The sequence below is a fragment of the Centropristis striata genome, chromosome 15, assembly GCF_030273125.1.
Source record: "Centropristis striata isolate RG_2023a ecotype Rhode Island chromosome 15, C.striata_1.0, whole genome shotgun sequence".
NCBI classification, from domain to species: Eukaryota; Metazoa; Chordata; class Actinopteri; order Perciformes; family Serranidae; genus Centropristis; species Centropristis striata.
In genome coordinates this window covers 15,847,169-15,866,473 of record NC_081531.1, presented here as the reverse complement: position 1 = coordinate 15,866,473, position 19,305 = coordinate 15,847,169, and the positions used below count along the sequence as shown (strand labels likewise).

The following is a 19,305-nucleotide window of genomic DNA, read 5'->3' as shown; positions in this document are numbered from 1 at the left end:
CTTACAATAAATAACTTTTTGCAGCAACAAAAAGTATTTTATACCCCTAGAAAATGATTTTTGATATATATTTTTCTGTTTATGCTATATTTATTATATTTTCACTGCTTTCACTTGCAGCGAGACAGCCCTTTGGGGCGGAGAACTGAAGTAATTATGTCCATCTACTCCGTTCAAATACACCAAACTCCTTTGAAAAAAACAGTGATTTTAACTCGGAGAACACCGGAGTGACTGGTCTACTACCTCGATCAGTTAGTTTATTTATTGTGTTACTTTAGTGAATCTGAACCATTTGAAACTAAATTCTACCAGCTGGATTCGGTATAGTTTATCAATGGTGTTTGCCCCGTTTAGTTATATTTTTTCCTAGGTGGGTGAAGACATTACCCACCCTGCGCTGAATCATCTTCCATGTATCCACTGAACAGTGTGACGTGATGGTGTCACATTTTTATTTGTGTCATGTCAACCACTGTCTACACCATCTATGCCATCTACTTCATGTTATCTCAACAACAAACAGAACATGTGAGATAAGGACTTTAAGATAAGAAGGACACACACTCTAAGTGCAGACAGTTTCCTTTAAATTCTGATCATACGGTAATGTCATATAGAACTCTAGAGAGAAACTATAAGACATATGTGGGCTGTTTTTCAACTTGATTTAATTTAGAGAAATGGCTGTAGTTTAACCTTGTCGGAAGCAAACATGCTTCATGCGTCACATAGTGGCTTTCAACTGGTAGAAATGTCCATTTTATCGCATTTAAAAACATTACACAGATGTATCTTATTTAGCCAAAATAAAAATCTGTTGTACTGTATAACTTGGGGTAAATGTTTTGATAAATGCTAACAGAACATTAGCATTAGGGATCCAAGAAACTCTGAATCCTGCTAGATGCTATACCTTGTGCAACACTTTGACCTCATCAGAAAGCATTGCTTTAGTGTTTCCCTACATCTAAATGTGTCATTGAGTTGCTGTTTTGTTTAGTGTCTCTTGGCCCTGCAAGGGTTACCTTCATTCAAGCCTTCTGAACATTTCTTCCATTTTTCTTTATTTTGTTTGGGTACGTTATTCCTTGGCCCCTTCAGGAGGTGTCCTTGGCCCCTGTATAATCCCAACCAGTGAAGCCCTGACAACTGCTGTGATTAGAGGCTTTACATATACTCTTCTTGACATTGACTCAAAGTGACATTTGCTGATGCCCATGTTGTGAAAGAGTATCAAATATTGGCACATTGTGTGTCTTTGACTTTTTGCCTTTGGCTTATCCTTCCAGAGTTACAAAAATGTAAAAAATAAAAATAACAAAAGAATGCATCATGCAAATTATCCAATTCTGGTGGTTCTTCACTGGCTACTTGGTTCTCTTAGAACTTGAAAAAGGCCCCTTTACTGAACAAAGTCCAGGCAAAAAATTAAAGCTGACCAGACTTTCAGCTTCAGAGCGATCTGTCAGAAATATAATAAATAGAAAATACAGTATGGGTTATTTGGACATAAATATATTGTGACATATAACTGCCATATGGTAATCTGGAGATGAATGTTGGGATATTAAGGGATACAATTTTTCCAAATTACCACTGTAATGTCATACAACTGATACATGGCAGAGCAATTCAAGTGCTTAAAATTCACAAGACACAGACAGAATTCAAAACATAACTTCCTTGCAAATTTGTTTTGGAAGTGATGAATTACTTTTCCTCCTCATAACATTTTACACCAGCAATTTCACTTCCACTCGAGTGCAATTTCAGCAAACTAAGAGGCCTTGCAGCTTGAATAGGATGTTTTGGGACACTTTGCACCTCTGGAAGAAATGCTGGATGCCACTTAAAGAGCTAACAGTGACTGGTGGAGAAACTCCCATGTGCTTTAATGGAGAAGAAGTGTAAAGTAAGTAGGAAGATGACTGAGAGCAACAGGGTCACTAAACATGCTGCTGCTGTGCAATAAAGCCAGTGCTGGTAAAGGAGCAGAGAGGAAGGGAACTCAGTTATTGGGTAAACGGCAGCCTGTAAACAACTTAAAACCCCTCGGCGCTGGGTCTCACTCGACTGCGAGAGGAAAACCCTGATGGTTGTGTTTTCTTACCCTGTGAAGTAAGAGCGGCAGTGAGAGTTAGAGGAGCACAGACTGCATTCTTTTTGCTGTTAACATTGTTAGTGTCAGCCAGTCTCACGGTGCTCTCCATCACTTAGGGTCACAATACTCTGGAACCAGATGAATTCGAGGGGATGCTGGCCAATGCCGCATTCGTTCTGGCTGTTGAGCAGGGGGAGAGTTGAGGGAGGTGGTGCCATGCAGACTTTATCATTAAATTACCCAGCTCTAATGTACACTTTGGGATCTTGTGTTGATATTGGGGTTGGTCCTAAACTTTCAATAAAACAAATTAAATCTTAACATTAGAGACACGGAGAGCACTTCTGTTTATTTTATGATGGCTATTGGGGTATGATGGTGCATTAAATCTTAAACATTTTGTCAGACTGTTGGAGGCTAAATCATTATTAAAGTCTTCCCCTTCTTACTTGCTGCATGTGAACTAGATATATCTTTCTGAAATGGCCTAGAGTGGTATAACGGTTACTTTGTTTAAAGTTAAAATGTAAAGGATCTCTGTTTTGTTATCTTTGGTGACACTAATGGTGGTAAGTGGTAATTGCGGGCATGTTTTGGATCCCACTTTTACTAGTTTTGTAATTTTCATGTATTCATTGTTTGCTTCTTTTTTTTCTCTGCCATGCTAACTGGTTACCCCAAAAACACAGTAGGCAGCTTCACACTTATGTGAGTTGAACTACTCTGTTGCATTAGATACACTTTCCCCCTATAGTGGACCAACCACTGCTTGGTGATGGAAAACAGTCATTAACTGTGTACTGCATGTGATTATTCCTGGGAATGCTGCCACAGACAGTGTAGGTTGTGAGGTTTTAATCAGTGGGCTCAATCACCATTGTGTTATCTCATTTCTCAACCAATAGTGACTTAACACACACTTATTTAAATTAAAATCTTAAAGATTTTCGGGAAAATCTTTAATTAAGAGAGTATCATGTTTGCTTACTGAGTTGTCACAAAGTTTCACTTGCTCCACATCCTTTTTTATTAGAGCAGAAGCTCCACCTGAAATTATGTATAACTAGGTTATAGATGGACTGTTTGGCTGTCTGTCATTCCTCATGAATTACAAAACACTGAGAGTTTATTATGAACATTTCTCCCAATAATCCCAAAAATAAATTGTCTACGGTCTACCCCAACTTTAATGAGCTCTGCTTCATTCTCTTTGGCGGCACCTGTGGTGCAATTGCAGTTGTGTTTTTGGATCTCACTTTCCCTTTCCATTGAGCTTTCACATCTCAGTTGAACCCCATTTAGAAGCAAACCAGATTATCAGGCAGTTTTGTCTGTTTAGTCAGCCACAGTTTGATTGATGAAAATGAACCATACCAAATGTGCAAACTTTGTAACTAAACACATTAGTTCTCAAATTGTAACTAAACACATCAGTTGCAGAAGCACCCTATTAGCGATGCTAAAGCTGATCTTTGTTACTTCACCAATCTAATATGTCGTAACCAGAACCAGATGCTTTATATCACCTCTGTTTGAGTAAACACGCTGACGCCTCTGCTGTTTCTAATTTCTTACATGGGACTGTGTTCCTCCTCCCAGCTTCTGTTAAGGTAAATGCTTGACTACAGAGGTGTGTGCATGCTGGTGGTTGTGTAGCAGCAGGACGTGATGTGTGTGTGTGTGTATGTATGTGTGTGCGTGCGTGTGTGGTGGTCATGATGGCGGTGGCGGTGGTGGAGGGGGTCTGGAACATAATGTGAGAATCAGCTTCTGACAGGTCAGCCACAACATCCTGTCTTCCCATTAGCAAGGCGAAGGTTCAGCATGATTTGCTGTTGAATTACAGTCGACATTAGTAGTGTGGGAGCTGCGGACACATCAAAGTCATCAAAAGACTAGCTCTAAAAGGATGGAGGCCTTCTGTGGTTTTAATGGCGGCGTTTTTTTTTTTTTTCCCTTTTCCTTTTTTTTTTTGTGCAAGGCTTTTAGTTGCCCACGTATTGCATTACTGTGTTTATCTTTGTCTTTCTCCCACCATGTGGGGATGTGTGGGTGGTTGAGAGAGGGGCAACTTGCAGCCCTCACCATGGGATTTTGTTGTTTAGGCCCGGGGAGGCAGACGTTAAAAAAAAACCTGCTGCAATTACCAGAAAATTCACACTTCATGCAAAGTTGTGTTTAACACAAACTTCACAAAAACGTGAGCAGCACTGTGACTCCAAGTGATTGTCCTTTCTGTGCCCTGGAATTGATCTGAATACACACACACACACACACACACACACACACACACATCACATCTTTGTCTTACCATACTAACCTCTGATCATCCCTTTAACAATTATAACAAGTACTTTAAATATATATATATTGCTTCTGATTTTAATACTTTACTTTGAATCCTAAATGATCATGAAAATAAAACCTTTAAAACAAAGTTTAAAAAGTTGTTCATATATGTTTATCTTAGAATGAATCCTAATTCTGATCTCAGCACTAAACCCAAAATCCTGAACGACTAATTCTCAAAGAAGACAAAATCTTGGATCTTCAATTCCAAAAGATTATGTGTCAAACAGATTTTTACACAGAAAGAACCAGAAGCAGAGCTTCCACTGAACTGTAAGTATAGACTGTAATATAGCAGGTGGCAGGAAGCTGTCTCATGATTTTCAGCAGTACCTCTGTTGTTTTATTGCACTCATCATTAGCACAGCAACTCGCTCTGCTGTAAATAACATCCATTCAGCTGGTGTCCGTCAGGCATTGAGAGTCCCTGTTACCCCCCTTTACATAAAAAAGAAGCCTTTTCACTCTGCTAATTCCCTCTGACAATAGCAGCCAAATAATTTCTCTGCGGGCTCAGGGTCTACCAAAAAGTGATAGTGAAGTAATTTTGGACAGGGAAAATAAGCACATTAGAGTGTAATGCCCTGCTCAGTGGAGGAAATGTTACTGGTATCAACAGCATAAAAGCATGTTAAGATAATGCTTATGAGGATGAGAGAAAAACAGAGAGAAAGAGAGGAGGGTGTTACATCAACTGGAAGCCAAAGAAATAAAGAAATCTGGCAGAAGTAGGTGGAGGCAGGTTAAAGGATTGCCCCAGGTTTGTGGGAGGTAGAACATACACACTACACTCATTTATTGATTCCCAGCGAGGTTTTGGCTGTGGTGCCCATTGCAAAAAAAAAAAGTAAAAAAGACCTGCTTGCTGATGGGCAATGTATTTTGTGAATACAGGTTGTAAAGCGCTTTGAGGCACATTTTTGTTTTATAATTTTGTTCTGCATAAATAACTTTGTCTTGACTTGTAATACAAATATTATGACCTATGGATCAATTTATTGATTGACATATTGAATATTTGTTGTCCATTGAACTCAGCTGATGCAGTCAGGTTTACTATTAAAACCACACTGCACAGGAATGATTTTCCTTCACTGTCTCCTGTTGCCAACTGCCTTCACCTTTTGGAAGCAACAAAAGAATTTTAAAAACTGGCATGGTCTCAATAGGCTCTTTGCAGGAGCTTTTAAAAGATGCTCAGATCATTAGGTCAAAATTGCCCAATTCAAAATCGCCTGTAGAAATATTTTCACTAACCAACACAAAATGTATATTGTCTAACTGTTTAGAATTTTTTTCTAAATGGTTTAATAAAACTTGTATTTTTTTTATTTTTATCTTTCTACCCGATAAATATTGTTTCAAGGCCCTTTCCATACAGCTGGGACATAACTCAAACACTCAACCCCTTTTTTTACATTTTAATTGGATCCTTTTTGTCTGATATTAGTCAGAAACAATCCCCAAAATCCACAATGTTAAAGTGTATGTAAATGTAGAATGTAAACTCCTCTTCAGGTCATTAACCAAACAATAGGAAGAGAGAGAGAAACAATACTGAGGACATGCCCTTTTCTTTCTTTTAAAAAATAGCACTGCGTTAAAAAAACTTCTCAAGGAGCTGCTTTGGTGTGGGTGTGTTGCTAAAGGCACTGGTAAAAAGATGAAATATAATCCAGTTTGTGTCATAGTAATAATGGTTTGCACACTTATTAGAGACCAATACAGTTTCCCTGCATTGTTTTAAATTTTGTGCATTTTAATGCAGCCTTAGGACCCCATTTCTCTGGATCTACATGCAGGGCACAAAGGGGGGTCAAGAAAACAATGTAGAGTAAAGACACAAGCTTTTGGTATTGGCCATATCAGATACAGGGAGGGATTAAAAGTTTACTGCACCTGTAATTAAACACAACCCCTACTTTACCATGCTACAGCTGCTAGCAATGAGCACCAGTGCCATAACTCACCAATGTCAATATCACCAGTCTAAATATGAATGATTTTGGTGTTTTTGGTCATGAGACAACCTCTCAGATATAGAGATCCAGGTAGACACAGAGATAATAAAGTGATGGAGGGTCAGAGCGTACCATAGACGTAGAGGATGTAGTCATCGAAAGACTCCCCCACTGTGTTGGAGGCCACACAGCGGTAGGTTCCGTTGTAGGACTTGTTTAGATTTTCAATGTAAAGGTCAGCGCCGGTGATGACGGCATGGGACGGCACATCGTCATCCACTTTCACCCAGTTCACCCGCTGTGGCCTGAAATAGAAATGAGAGCACCAGTAAGATCTCATGGATAAGATACACATTCAAACACTGAAAATGGAAGAGGTGATAGATGACGTGATGCTTATAAGGGCTGCAATGTTCATAGACCCCAACCAATAATAGGTGGTAGGTATGTGAATTTTGACGTATGGTATTGCGTCAGTTAAGATGGGTATCAATTATCTTATTACATTACCCAATAGGGCGCCACAGGAATGAGTTCTTAAACCAGGAAGTAAGTTAGCATTTTAGCACCCTGGGGTCTATTCTCTCAAACTCAATAAGGATTTTGAATGGGTTTCTGCTTAGATGTCTGAAATAAGTTCTGTGGTTAATACAAGCTGAAGAGATGTTTGGATTTTGTTGTACAACATAAAATATGTTAGTAAAAACCCCAGTTTTGAAGTTTTTACGTGTCCTTAAAAAAGCAGTTGCTAACAAGTGGCTAAATGTGACTACAGTGGTTGTCGGTGACATTAAAAGTCATCACGCCAGGAAATCTCTCACTAGTCTGCCTTACAGCCTCTTATCATGTTTTTCAGAGATTAGGTTAACAAACTATTAATGAGGCTACACAGAGCTTCTAAAAAACGCTGGTAGCTTGTCAGAGAAAGTCTGAAGCTTACGGTAGTGACCTTCAAATCATGCGACAGTGGTGTAGTTCGGTATAGCATAACATTATAAAGTTAGCTTTTTACTTTCGTCAGCTGCATTAACGCTTCAAACATCATAAAAGTCGTGTTCATTTGTGAAGATTGTCCTGCTGAAGAAAACACATAAGCACAAAGAGCTTATTTTCTGCAATGATTCAATGCAAAAATCCAATTTTAGACTCATGGGAGATGCTACTTCCAGGTTGGCCTACAAAAATACGTCATTTCGTTTGGTCTCTATAACTAGCAATAGAGAAAATATGTCCATCTTGTACATTCTACCATATTCTTTTTACTAACCTGAATTCTGGCAGCCTTGTTGGCCTCACACCACTATTGTTTTGTTAATGGTCTTTTATTAATGACCCATTCATAACTTTTGATTTCCCCTCTAGACATTTGCAGCCATCACCCCTTCACCCAGAGGGGTCGCCACCTGTCGTCCAATTTGAGAGCCACTGCCTGTGAATATTCATTTTGGCTTACAGCTATCTTGTGTTAACATGGATAACTAAACCCAAGAAAGGCCCAAAAGCAAGGGTCATTTAATGACCCCAAAAAAACGTACCAAAATGAAAGTGTTCTGTAAATTGTGTGTTAATCAGCGTTTTATTAAAAATATTGGCCTGAAGTTTGCAAGAGAGGAAAAACGATGAGGTTACCAAAAAGTTGAACAGATTGACTTCAGTACAATGCAATTCATCTTGAACAGCCTTCAAATTTTATTTCAATGGTATTGAATACAGACAAGTTGTTTAGTGGCAATAGAGGGACTTCACGAAAAACTATTTTCCAAAATAACTGCTTAATGTCCAAACTCATACTGAGTGATCTGAATGCCTCCTGCATCAGTCCCTGATCTCTGGCATCTGTTGGTTGGCCTTTTAGAGCTCTCTCTGGCTCCATGCACGCTCCCTCTCTCTCATGTTGCAGCCAGCGACGTGTCAGCCTTCACCTTTCCTTTCTTTCTTTGTTTATTTTTAATACCAACATATTACTTTGTTTAATTAATTAACCAAATTTCCATTTCTATTATCATTGTCACCACGTCATGTTTGCATATTGTTTACCTAAGTATGAATTTCTCTTTTTATGCAAATGCAATGCTTTTTGTCATACAACTCAAATCCTGGGATGTTGAAGCGTCCTTGAAACACCAAGAATAGTTATTTCCCTATCAGAACTATATTCTAAGATATCTGAATCATACCCGAATCACAAATAAAAAAGGGCCTATTCCCCCTATAGTAGACATGTAGCTGAGGGTTCATTACATGACAACATTTTAAAACTTTCGATAAGACGTCTCTAAAGATTATAGCCTGGACAAATTATTCCCCTACTTCCTCTTTGAAAACCAAAGCATTTCAAGCCAGTGTTAAATAAAAAGGGCTAATCAAAGCGAGTTACGACTTAAAACAAGACATATTAAAATAACATTCTTCCTTTTGAGCACAGCTAAAAGCAACAATAACTGTGTAGCAGCTTTGTCCTCAAATTGCAGGCTTTCCACGCTTGTATACTTATGAGTGTTGCTGTGTAGGTGGGCACCTACCAAGCGTCTGTATTTGTTCTCTTTTCTACCTTGACTGAGGTTTATAGCGGGGTGACAGATTCCATTTTTATGACAATGAGCTCAGAGCGCTCAGAGCCACCGCGGGTGAAGAGAAAAAAAGAAGACAAAACACCTCTATTTTGCTGCTGCAACTTCCAATGGCCACTGCCAGCTACTGTTATTTCCCCTGAGTGTGTGCTGATGGTCTCTCTTGTTGCATTTTGTTGTGGTGTTTTAACTTGTTTCCCTCCATTTGAAAACATTTGGTGTGGAGGGAGCAAGCAAATATGAGAGGGGGGAAAAAAGATGATGCGAAAACTCCAGGAAAAGAATATATGAAAAAGCAGTTGGAGCTCAATAGCAAAAACAAACAACAAGTGTGTTTAATGGCCATGGTGGACGGCTTGAAAGAGAGTGTCATGTCTGTTACAAGTGCTCTCCACATGAAATTAAAGGTGAATAAATAATAAATATACATGAGAAAGATGAGAGACATGACCTCGAATTAATCGTTTTTATGTAGGTGGATGGGATGTTGTGAGAAGCGAAAAAAGGGTATCCGGAGAAAGAAGATAGACAGAGATAGACGAAAGAGGTAAGATGGGGTTGCAAGGAGAGAGGAAGGGCAGGCGTCTAGAATACAAATGGCTGCCTGCAGCCGGGGCCCCCTGTGCTATCTGCTGGTAATGACTGCACAACTCTCAGCAGCTCTAATGAAAATGACTTCCAATTCCCGGCTCACTGTATTGATTGTGTTTTCATCTTTATAAAATGAATACGGGTAGTGAGCTTGTCTCGATGCCAAGTATGAAAACTGCGGGGGTCTGGTGGATAGAGGCGATCTGAAGTACACAGTGTTTCCTTCGATGTGTGTGTTTACGTGTTCTTGTACTTCTACCCTTCAGAGAATCATACAGAGTTTAAGAACCTGAGAATGAGACAATTTCTTACAAAGTGAGAACTATTTGATTGATCCTAACTTTGATTTTTATGTTAAGATGAGGTTTAAAATTTTGGCAAAGTCTAAGGGCAAGTCAAAGTCTTGCACTAGTCCTGTTTTGTAAACCCATAATCTCCCTGTACCTGCAAAGTGCTACTGGAATTGACCCCTTATTAATGTACGACCTGTTTATCCGCCCATAATGATATAAGCTCACAGTAACACTCTGATCCATGTAGCTACATTATCACTGCATTATGATAGCACACACTCAGACCTCTACAGAACCAAATGCATTTTAATTACAGCTATAACCTCTAATCATTCATCATAACAATCCCACTAATTCCCTTAATAGACTACCTCACTGAACAACCTATGTTAAACATTTCACAGTTAAACTCTGTAGGCTTGGATGATCGCTCATTCACAGAATACAGCAGCTTTATTAAACTTGTATTCATTATAGTGACAATCGACAACAACAACAACAACAACAACACATTTTCAAGACCCAAAAGGTTTTCACAATGTACTTTCAAATTTTCTGAACCATTTTTGAAGACACGTCTCAGTATACAGGTTGTATTTGTCGCTAACACAATTAGCAGTTTATGTCAGCTATTTGTAACTACGCATGCTAACGCTACTTAAGAGTGAAAAACATCTGTGCTGGGGACAAACACAAGTTGTGTATGCATGGAGCTGTATATTTATAATTTAATGCAATAGAAGTGGTTTGCAATGTTTCAAAGGATGTTTTGATAATAGCCATTAAAATCCATTGCGACTGACTGTTTTGAACCCAAGCTTACTCCAACTGTCTTACTCCAAAAAGCATACAACAAACTTTTCAGTGCCATCTTTCAAGCCTACATATGAGCCAAAAAATTGGGTTTTAATGGTGTAAGCCTCTCTCTTTAATGTTGTCATTTATCGCCACATATGACTTTACTTGCACATGAAAAGAGCCACTGCAATCCCAAGCTGGTCACATCACTGATGTAAAATTCATAGCTTCAGCCTCATCTGATGATTATTTTGTCCAGTTCAAATTTGAACTGTCTTGTCAACAAACTAATGTGATACAGCAGCGACTGCACTGATGTTTGGATAGTTTGGCAGGTCTCCTGCCTGAAGCCTGAAGCTCTCATTTCTTTACTCACCCCTGAGTGCCCTAATGGCTTCATTTGCACTCCATTACATCTGAAATCACAAAGACCTGTCATCTAAACAAAACAACACGTTGGTTTAGGGATGATACATGTGGTATAATAGCCTAATGAGTGTCAAACGAGCTTTTTGATGCTAAGGCCAGACATGTTATAGAACTGATGAACACTGGTAAAGTAAGTTTTTCGACATTGGGGAAAAATTAATTGAAGTCTAATCATATCAATATACTGTGTCAGTCTCCCGAAGATACCATCAGAAAATTAGCACTCATCTCTAAAATAACACCCTGCCCTTTTAACTTTCTTCCTGATAAAATTCCTCCTGTTAGATTTTTAGGAACCAGTCGACTCACTATCATTAATGCCCCTTTCTGCTCTGTTCTCCGCCTTTAAAGGAGTCGTAATTAAACACCTGCTCAAAATATCACACAGTAATTCTGATGTGTTTCATAATTACAGACCAGTTTCAAATCCCCCTTTTGAAATTCCTGCAAAAGAAAATAGCAGCCATCCAATTAGGTGATTATGTATCCAGGAATGGTCATTTAGAATCATCTGGCCTCAGGTCATTCTGTAATGGAAAGTCTGTCTTGGTCACAGTCTTCTTCTATGTGACAGTTTTGTATCGAGGCAACCCTCCTATTCAGTGGCTCTACTACAACTCCTTATTAGAAGAGATCTTCACTCTGAGTGAAGGGACTGGTTCTACAGCCAATGGTTAATAAAACCTTGTGTACCTCTTAACTCATGTACCAACTGTTTCCTTCTTCCCCACAGTGATAGCTCTCATTTTTAGAGCCAACTTTGCAAATTCAACTATTTTTAAACAAGCTTTGACCCAATGTCAATGTGCCCATCACACATTAGCCCCCAAGGTAATGCATCTGCTCTTTTAAGCAATATACAAGTCTTTTAAAAACTGAAATCACAAGCATTTTAATGACCTGTCATTTGTGGGGATAAAAAGGCAATAATAATACAATTATACCACATAATTAACTCGCTAAACAGGGAGCATCATATAAATTCTAAACAGAGAAGGATCAAGGACAGATCCATGAGGTGCTCCAGAGATTATTAGAGAAGGTCTGGATGTTTTTTTCTTCAGAGTTTTAACTGAGACAAACTGATCAGGGATTAGGGATTGCTGAAGGAGTTTCTATCTATTTTACTTGGGCACCTGCTGCATCCTGTGTCAGCATTGGTTCTCTCACCGTTTCCTCCCACAGTTCAATGAATAAACAAACTGCAAGTTTGCTTTGAATGTAGGGAGACACTATATTTCTTAGGTTTCAGTTGCCTACTCTTCTGTGCATTGTACCCAGATTAGGTTTATGACATGGACTTAAAAAAAAGAAAAAGAAATGACCCAATGTACATATACATAGTCAGGTTTAAGTACTACTAATGTTCCACATATGCAAACATCCTGCAGTCAGTTAATGGATTTCTACTGTTTATGTCTGCTTGCTGGAACTGGGAGTTGTGAATGTATACATCCTCATTTCATTCAACTCGATTCTGCTGCAAGTGTGCTTTTTTTTAAATTGAAGAGAAAGTTCCAGATGCCACTGCAACAGGACGCTCGCATGCAAAGAAGGAAGTCAAGGTATTTGGGTGAATAAAAAAAATTGTCTTCTCTACCCACGGCACATTTTTAATAGGTTAAAATGTGTGTGTGTCTGTGTGTGTGTGTGTGTGTGTGTGTGTGTGTGTGTAAGTCTTACTGGGGTTTGCCTTTGGCCTGACAAGTCAGTTCCAGGTTCTCTCCTTCCCTGGTCAGACCCTGAGGAAATTCAACCACGATCTTTACCTCTGGTTTGTCTGAAAGGACAGAGAGACCAACAGAGAATTAAGTGTTGGGACAACATAACAGACAAGGCTTGATTGATTCCCATTGGCAGTTATGTTGTGTGTAGCATACATATACATGGAGATGGATATTTTTTTAATCCAATGTTCAGCTACCAAGTAAACTACAAAACATTCAGTAATATGTTCTGTAGTAGCACTTTCAAATGATCAAACTTTCCCAAAGAAGTGCTGCAGCAAACAGTAAGAATTCATGTCACATCAGGAGCGACATTAGGCACTGCTGTTCAGGCAGAGCACCGCAGTTGAGTGAATCATTAGCTGATTGGCATCAAGCTAATGCTTCTCCATCTGGCTACCTGCTGACTAGTAGCATCCAATCATATTCACAGAGGTGTACAGCACAAATATTTTAACATGGCTCCTCACATTATTACTCAGTTGATACGATCCTGTCACCTGTGGCTGCTGCTGCATCTCTGTCCACTGTTTGGCCAGTTTTGCTGCTACAGCCATCAATTGTGATGAGTAGTTTATATATAATATATATCAATATGTCGATGAAAAGAGTTAATCTGCTGTTTATGCTATTTAAATGAGGTTATTTTTTTTTTTCCATCAGTGCTTTCACTACTTTTCTTCACACAGAACACACAGCGGAGTGCTCAACTGGATCACATAAATAGTCCCCATAGTTGTAAGGAATAAACACATCAATAAGTGCAGAAACAAGAAAAACAACCACAAGCTGCTACAGGAGTGAAAGAGGTCAGGTCAAGGTTGAGTTGCTGAAAGGGAATTGTATTTTCATTAAAATTGAGCTACATGCTACACCAGCTTTGCTCGGTGTGGAAGAATTTGACTTGACATGATGTAAACAATAAAATACATTCAAGGTGTTTTACCTTTACATATACCTGCTACTGCCTTAGCCTCAGCCTGCTCTTCCATTGCATCAAATCATTCTTCAGCAGTGTTGGCCCTACCTTGGGCATAATATCGATGGAATTTTAAATCAAGCTAACACCAAAACACAAGCCAAAGCTTTGGGGAATGATAGACGTGGTGCAGTGCAGAAGTATAAGTAGCCCTGAGTATGTCCAAAGACGTTACCGTATAAAGTTGCTGCACAAAACAGGAGACACAGTTGACGAGCTGAGGCAGCTGGAAAGAAAATGTAAGAATGTTGTTTTGACAATCAGTGGGGTGCTTTGACAGTGGCTGCTGTGCTATTCTTTGCAACCATGGAGTTTCTATTGTTCCCATTCCCCTGACTGTTGCTGGTGTTATCAAAGCCTTTTCTCATCTTGGTGTGAGAGATGATCCTTTATTCTGGACAAAAATGAAATGTTTTATTCAATCTATCATCTGGGTAAGGGATTGAATTCAGTGCTACCATGTGCAAAAAGTAAGACTAGGACAAAACAAGCGCAACAAAAGTCCTGCTCTGACATTTTAAGGTGTCCTACTGTAAGAAACGCATGAAAGCGACATTCTATTCACCGAATGTATCAGGATTGGAAGGCCTTGCAGTAGATTATTATAATTATGCAGTATAATATTAATTAACTCTTTCGTATTTAAGTAGATTCGATGAATATATTGTGTCTAAATGTTAGAAAGTGTATGTAGCATAAGAAAATCTGTCAACCATCACCCCCGTTATCAAAAGATTAGTTTCACCAGCCATGCCATCTAAAATAATGGTCAATATTTTTGGCAATACATCAATAGGTTAATTAACCCGAAGACTACACTTGAATGCTTTCAGCACATAACTCCCAAGCTTGTTTACTCCAAAATGTTATTCTGTTCAAGTTTTCCGACATTAGACGCTGTCGAAATATACCACTCATCTCTAACCAAGCTGAGTCACGATGGTGCAATTACAGTTTTTTCGATTTTTATGTAAATTATTCCTGTTCTTTCCCCAATTTTATAGCCTAAATGCACAGTTTGGTGCTTGCATTTTTAATCAGCCTGCAGACAGAGAGCCTGAGTTATGATTTCAAAGCCGGCTGTAAAGTTTCACACTGCTGTCCGACCTTCTCGGCAACAAACAACACGTGTCTGGCCATCCATCTGTCTAAATCACACCCTGTCAGCGGCCAGCTCTCAGTCTCGGTGATGGACAGCAGATGGGCGAAAAGCCAAGTCTTCTGCTCAGTGGGCATGCACGGCTTTAGACAGCAACCCTTTGGTTTTGTTTCCACTCCAGGCACTACATGGCATCCTGCAACTTTTTCTTCGCTCACAACGTCATCTGACCTTGTCATCTCGGAGCCATAAACATGAAGGACGCCAGGCATCTGTAAGTTGTTTTGATAGCCTCAAGTAGTTATGTCGGAGCTTTCTTGTCTCTGCTTGATGGAAAAACACACAGTGCACTGCCAGATCTGGATACTGCCACTTCAGTGGAAATGAAATGGTGTCTACAGTATGCAAGCGGGCCGTTATCATTATGCTAACTGAATTATTTGCTTTATTGTGTGCCTCACCTCATAAGCACTCAAGACGGCACTATCCATCTCTCGGCAGCCGGCTGACCTTAAGGGAAAACCAACCAGGCAACGGAGCAAAACAGCTTGCTTTGCTTATGCACATAAACATTACAGGCTTATTTAATTATGCTATCCCTTGACAATGGCCTGTTTTTACCATTTCTCACTACACAATGCACTCCATTCCACTCACAAATTGCCCACACAGTGAGTGATTGAAATGTAAATCACCTCGTCTATCAGTATAATATATAATCAGTAAACAAACACAGTGTGTCACTGTGTCGTAATAGCAAAAGTGTGCTTTAATTTATGGCTCCTGTTGTTTATAATCTCCTAGAAAGGAACCAATATGTAACTGGATTCATAGAAAGGTTCGTAGAAATGCATCTAGAACATGAAAGTCAGTTTGGTGCTTCATGCAAACAAAATAATCACTGTCCGAATGAGCTTAATGCACTTTTATTATCAGTCCATGTGTTAGAATATGCAGAACATAAACACATGAGCATGAGCGGTCAACCTGAACAGCTTTGGCAGCCTTGACAGTTGTTGCGTGTTGGCCAAATCTACGGTTGTTGCTATGCTAGTTGAGTTCGCCCCTGGATGTATAATTTATATGTAGTACACAAAGTAATGCAATTAAAAAATGTAATTTGAAAATTGTGGACAAAAACTGTGCAAATGTCTCAGAAACACAAGCAATCACACATGGCATTTGGCAAATAAACCATTTACAAATAAGTCTATTACGAGGCTCGAAATAACATGAAAATTCTTTAGGTTTTGTCGCCCTAAATGAGCACAAGTAACAGTTGTTCGGAAATTATCCACATCCCTGGCAGTCCATCTCATCATCAACAGACAGAGAATGTAAAAAGCTTAAAGTGCATTGCTGGCTCTAAATGGTTTGTTAAAGATAATTAGAAAAATAATTAATTACATATTATGTACCACCTATCATTGTTTAGATATGTTACACACAAACAGTAATACACTCTCCAGATGTAATGTGAAATGGCATAGCAGAGATAACAAAGAGAAGGTGCAGTGCAGGACTGGCTGCGCCTGTTTGTTGCCCATTACAGTATGCACAGAGCATGACAGCAGCAGCCCCTGCATGAAGCAGTGTGAGGCACTGAGCCGGGTGGTCCATGTGAGCTCCCTGTTATCAGAGGCCAACAAAATGCCATGCTGCCTCTGTAGATGAGCTGATTTCCTCTTCTCGCTCTCCCAGGGAAAGGTCAGATAGCTACAGAAGCTTTTTTTATTTTTTTTAATAGAATGCGAGGACATGCCAAAGGCCAAAGACATAAGGTTACAGAGGCATAAAATACATAAATTCTATCACTTTGCATCAGTGAAAAGATCTAAAAATCCACATTATAAATGCCGGGCAATTTAATTACTCTGCACTTTCTACTCTGAGGTGGTTAGTTTGTTTTGTTTCCAGTGTTATGGAAAGGCCTGTGAACTTATACTTTTCATATGACCCATGGAAAAAGTGTTGAAAATACTCCTCTGTGATCCCTAATCATTGCCTTCTATTGTAATACAAAGCATTCATAGCTATAAAAACATGACCTTTGACCTCCATTAAGGGCTGAATTTAGTTTCTCCTTTGGTTTGTAAAGAAGTTTGTAGGATTTACTTATTTTTGCAACACTTCTATGGCTAGATACACAAGTAATGTGTGCGCAGAAAACATTATTCTCACATATATAATTCTCTCTCTCAATATATATAGTATTTGTAGTATAATAAGTATATGTCAAAACAACACAGAGACACTGTGAATTTATTTAATCTCACATTCAATATTAATTAATAAAATTAATTTAGGTTGTCTCAACTCAACTCAACTCAACTTTATTTGCAAAGCACTTTAAAAACAACAGCCGCAAATAAAGTGCTGTACATAAACAAGCAAACAAGAACAATAAAATAAACAAAACGGGAAATAAACACTTAAAAAAATAGTTTCATTGCTTTTTTTAAAAAACAATTTAAAAAACAATAAATAAAAACAATAAATAAAAACACTAAAACAAGTGCATGGTTGAAAGAAAAGGAATAAAAATAGGTTTTAAGATGAGTTTTAAAAATGGACATTGCGGAGGCTTGTCTGATGTGCAAAGGCAGCTTATTCCAAAACTTTGGTTCTGCAACAGAGAAAGCTCTGTCCCCTCTGAGCTTCCGTTTTGACCTCGGTACCTCCATGAGCAGCAGATCAGCTGACCTGAGGCACCGAGCAGGAGCGTATGGGTGGAGGAGCTCAGAGAGGTAAGACGGGGCGAGACCATTTAAAGATTTAAAAACAAATAAAATAATCTTAAAATGGACTCTAAAATGCACAGGCAGCCAGTGGAGGGAGGCCAGGATGGGAGTTATATGCCCCCTGTTATGAACTCCAGTTAGGAGGCGAGCAGCCGCGTTTTGCACTAACTGGAGCAGTGCGAGGGAGGACTGGCTGACTCCAAAGTACAGCGAGTTACAGTAATCCAGCCAAGATGTAATGAAGGCATGGATTACTGTTTCAAAGTGCTGGTGCAAAAGAAAAGGCTTTACCTTAGCCAGCTGCCTGATTTGAAAAAAGCTGGACCTTACAACAGCACTAATCTGACGCTCTAATTTAAAATCACTGTCCATCTTAAAACCTAAATTTGTGACAGTCTGCCTTATAAAATTTGCCAGAGGACCCAAGTCAAGTCTGTTGTCAGACATTTTCAATGCATATGTTTGTTTATTTTCATGTCATTTTGTTGTTGCATTCCACACATTCAATATTTATAAACTATTCTTTATCAAATGTGTGTTTAGTTTGCTATGGTGTCACATTTGACATTTCATTTCTGTGTTTGTTTTTATAATTGCATTCTTTACTGTATAAAAAATATTACTTTGTACCTTTTGAGCCCTACAAACGATGTCATTACGGAGCACCTTTGAAATTTCATCATGATGGAGATATCATTGCTGATTATGGTTTACAGGTGCAATCAATTAAAGATATTTCGGGTGCTGTGAATCATTACAGCTGTGTGCTTTTGGAGGCAGTATTTGAATCTTCACTCTTCTTTGGTCTTTTTATTTGAGAGATTTGCAAAATATAAAAAAGGTGTTCATAAGCAAACACTTGCTTAAGGTGCACAACTACATCCACTTGTGGTCATTTCTTTGAGTGTTCAGGAGCATGCAGTTTCAGAAAGAATTACATTTCTGCCTTTGTGCATACTCAAGTTTTGACCCCACTTAAGAGTTCTGTACACCGAGGTTAGTGCAGTTCTTATCCAAAAACATCTTGGCTGCAGAGACAATAGCTGTACACTATCAGACATGTATCTGTCAGGTTTTGAGGTCATGAAGACAATTAAAAAACAAAAACAAAAAACCCTCCAGAAAGTCAACTGCAACAGCAACCCAGTCAGTTTGTGATGCTTCATAATAGTGGCATATGTTAAAAAAGCCAAAAAAACATGTCTTCTTTTGACAAAAGTGCCAAGGCAACCTGATGTGTTACATTAGTATATTTCTTTGGAAGGTGTTTGTTAATTTGCATATTTATCTATTTGCACTTTTTATTCATCATGCACTGAGATCGTTTCCCTCTAATGACATTGCCCTGCACCAAAGTTTCAGTGGGGGGAAAATGTGGGCAATTGATGTCATTTAATTAGTGGAGATGGAACAGTCTAGTCTATTGCACTCCAATTTTTCCTCTTTTATTAATCATAACCTGTGAATGGAGATGATTTTCCTTCAATGACACTGCCATACATGTCATACACCAAAGTTTTAGTTGGGGAAAAGTAGCAAATTTATGCCATTTAATTAGTGGGGATGGAACACTCTTCTCTATTGCAGTCCAATTTTTTTTGAGTTAAGCTGATGAGACACTTGAAAAAAAAGGGGGAAAAAAACTTGCATAATGCAGCTTAAAT

The 19,305-nt window shown here is 38.8% G+C and overlaps 1 protein-coding gene across 4 annotated transcripts in view; it reads right to left on the bottom strand.

Annotated features, from left to right (window-relative positions):
* cadm1a (cell adhesion molecule 1a) overlaps positions 1 to 19,305 on the bottom strand; it is a 395,256-nt gene that overhangs the window by 51,954 nt on the left and 323,997 nt on the right. For all 4 annotated transcript variants that reach the window (XM_059352242.1, XM_059352243.1, XM_059352244.1 and 1 more), the window contains exons 7-8: positions 12,779 to 12,875; positions 6,547 to 6,719 (exon numbers count right to left, since the gene is read on the bottom strand). In XM_059352242.1, coding sequence (XP_059208225.1) covers positions 6,547 to 6,719; positions 12,779 to 12,875 — 270 coding nt within the window. The remainder of the gene's footprint in view (positions 1 to 6,546; positions 6,720 to 12,778; positions 12,876 to 19,305) is intronic.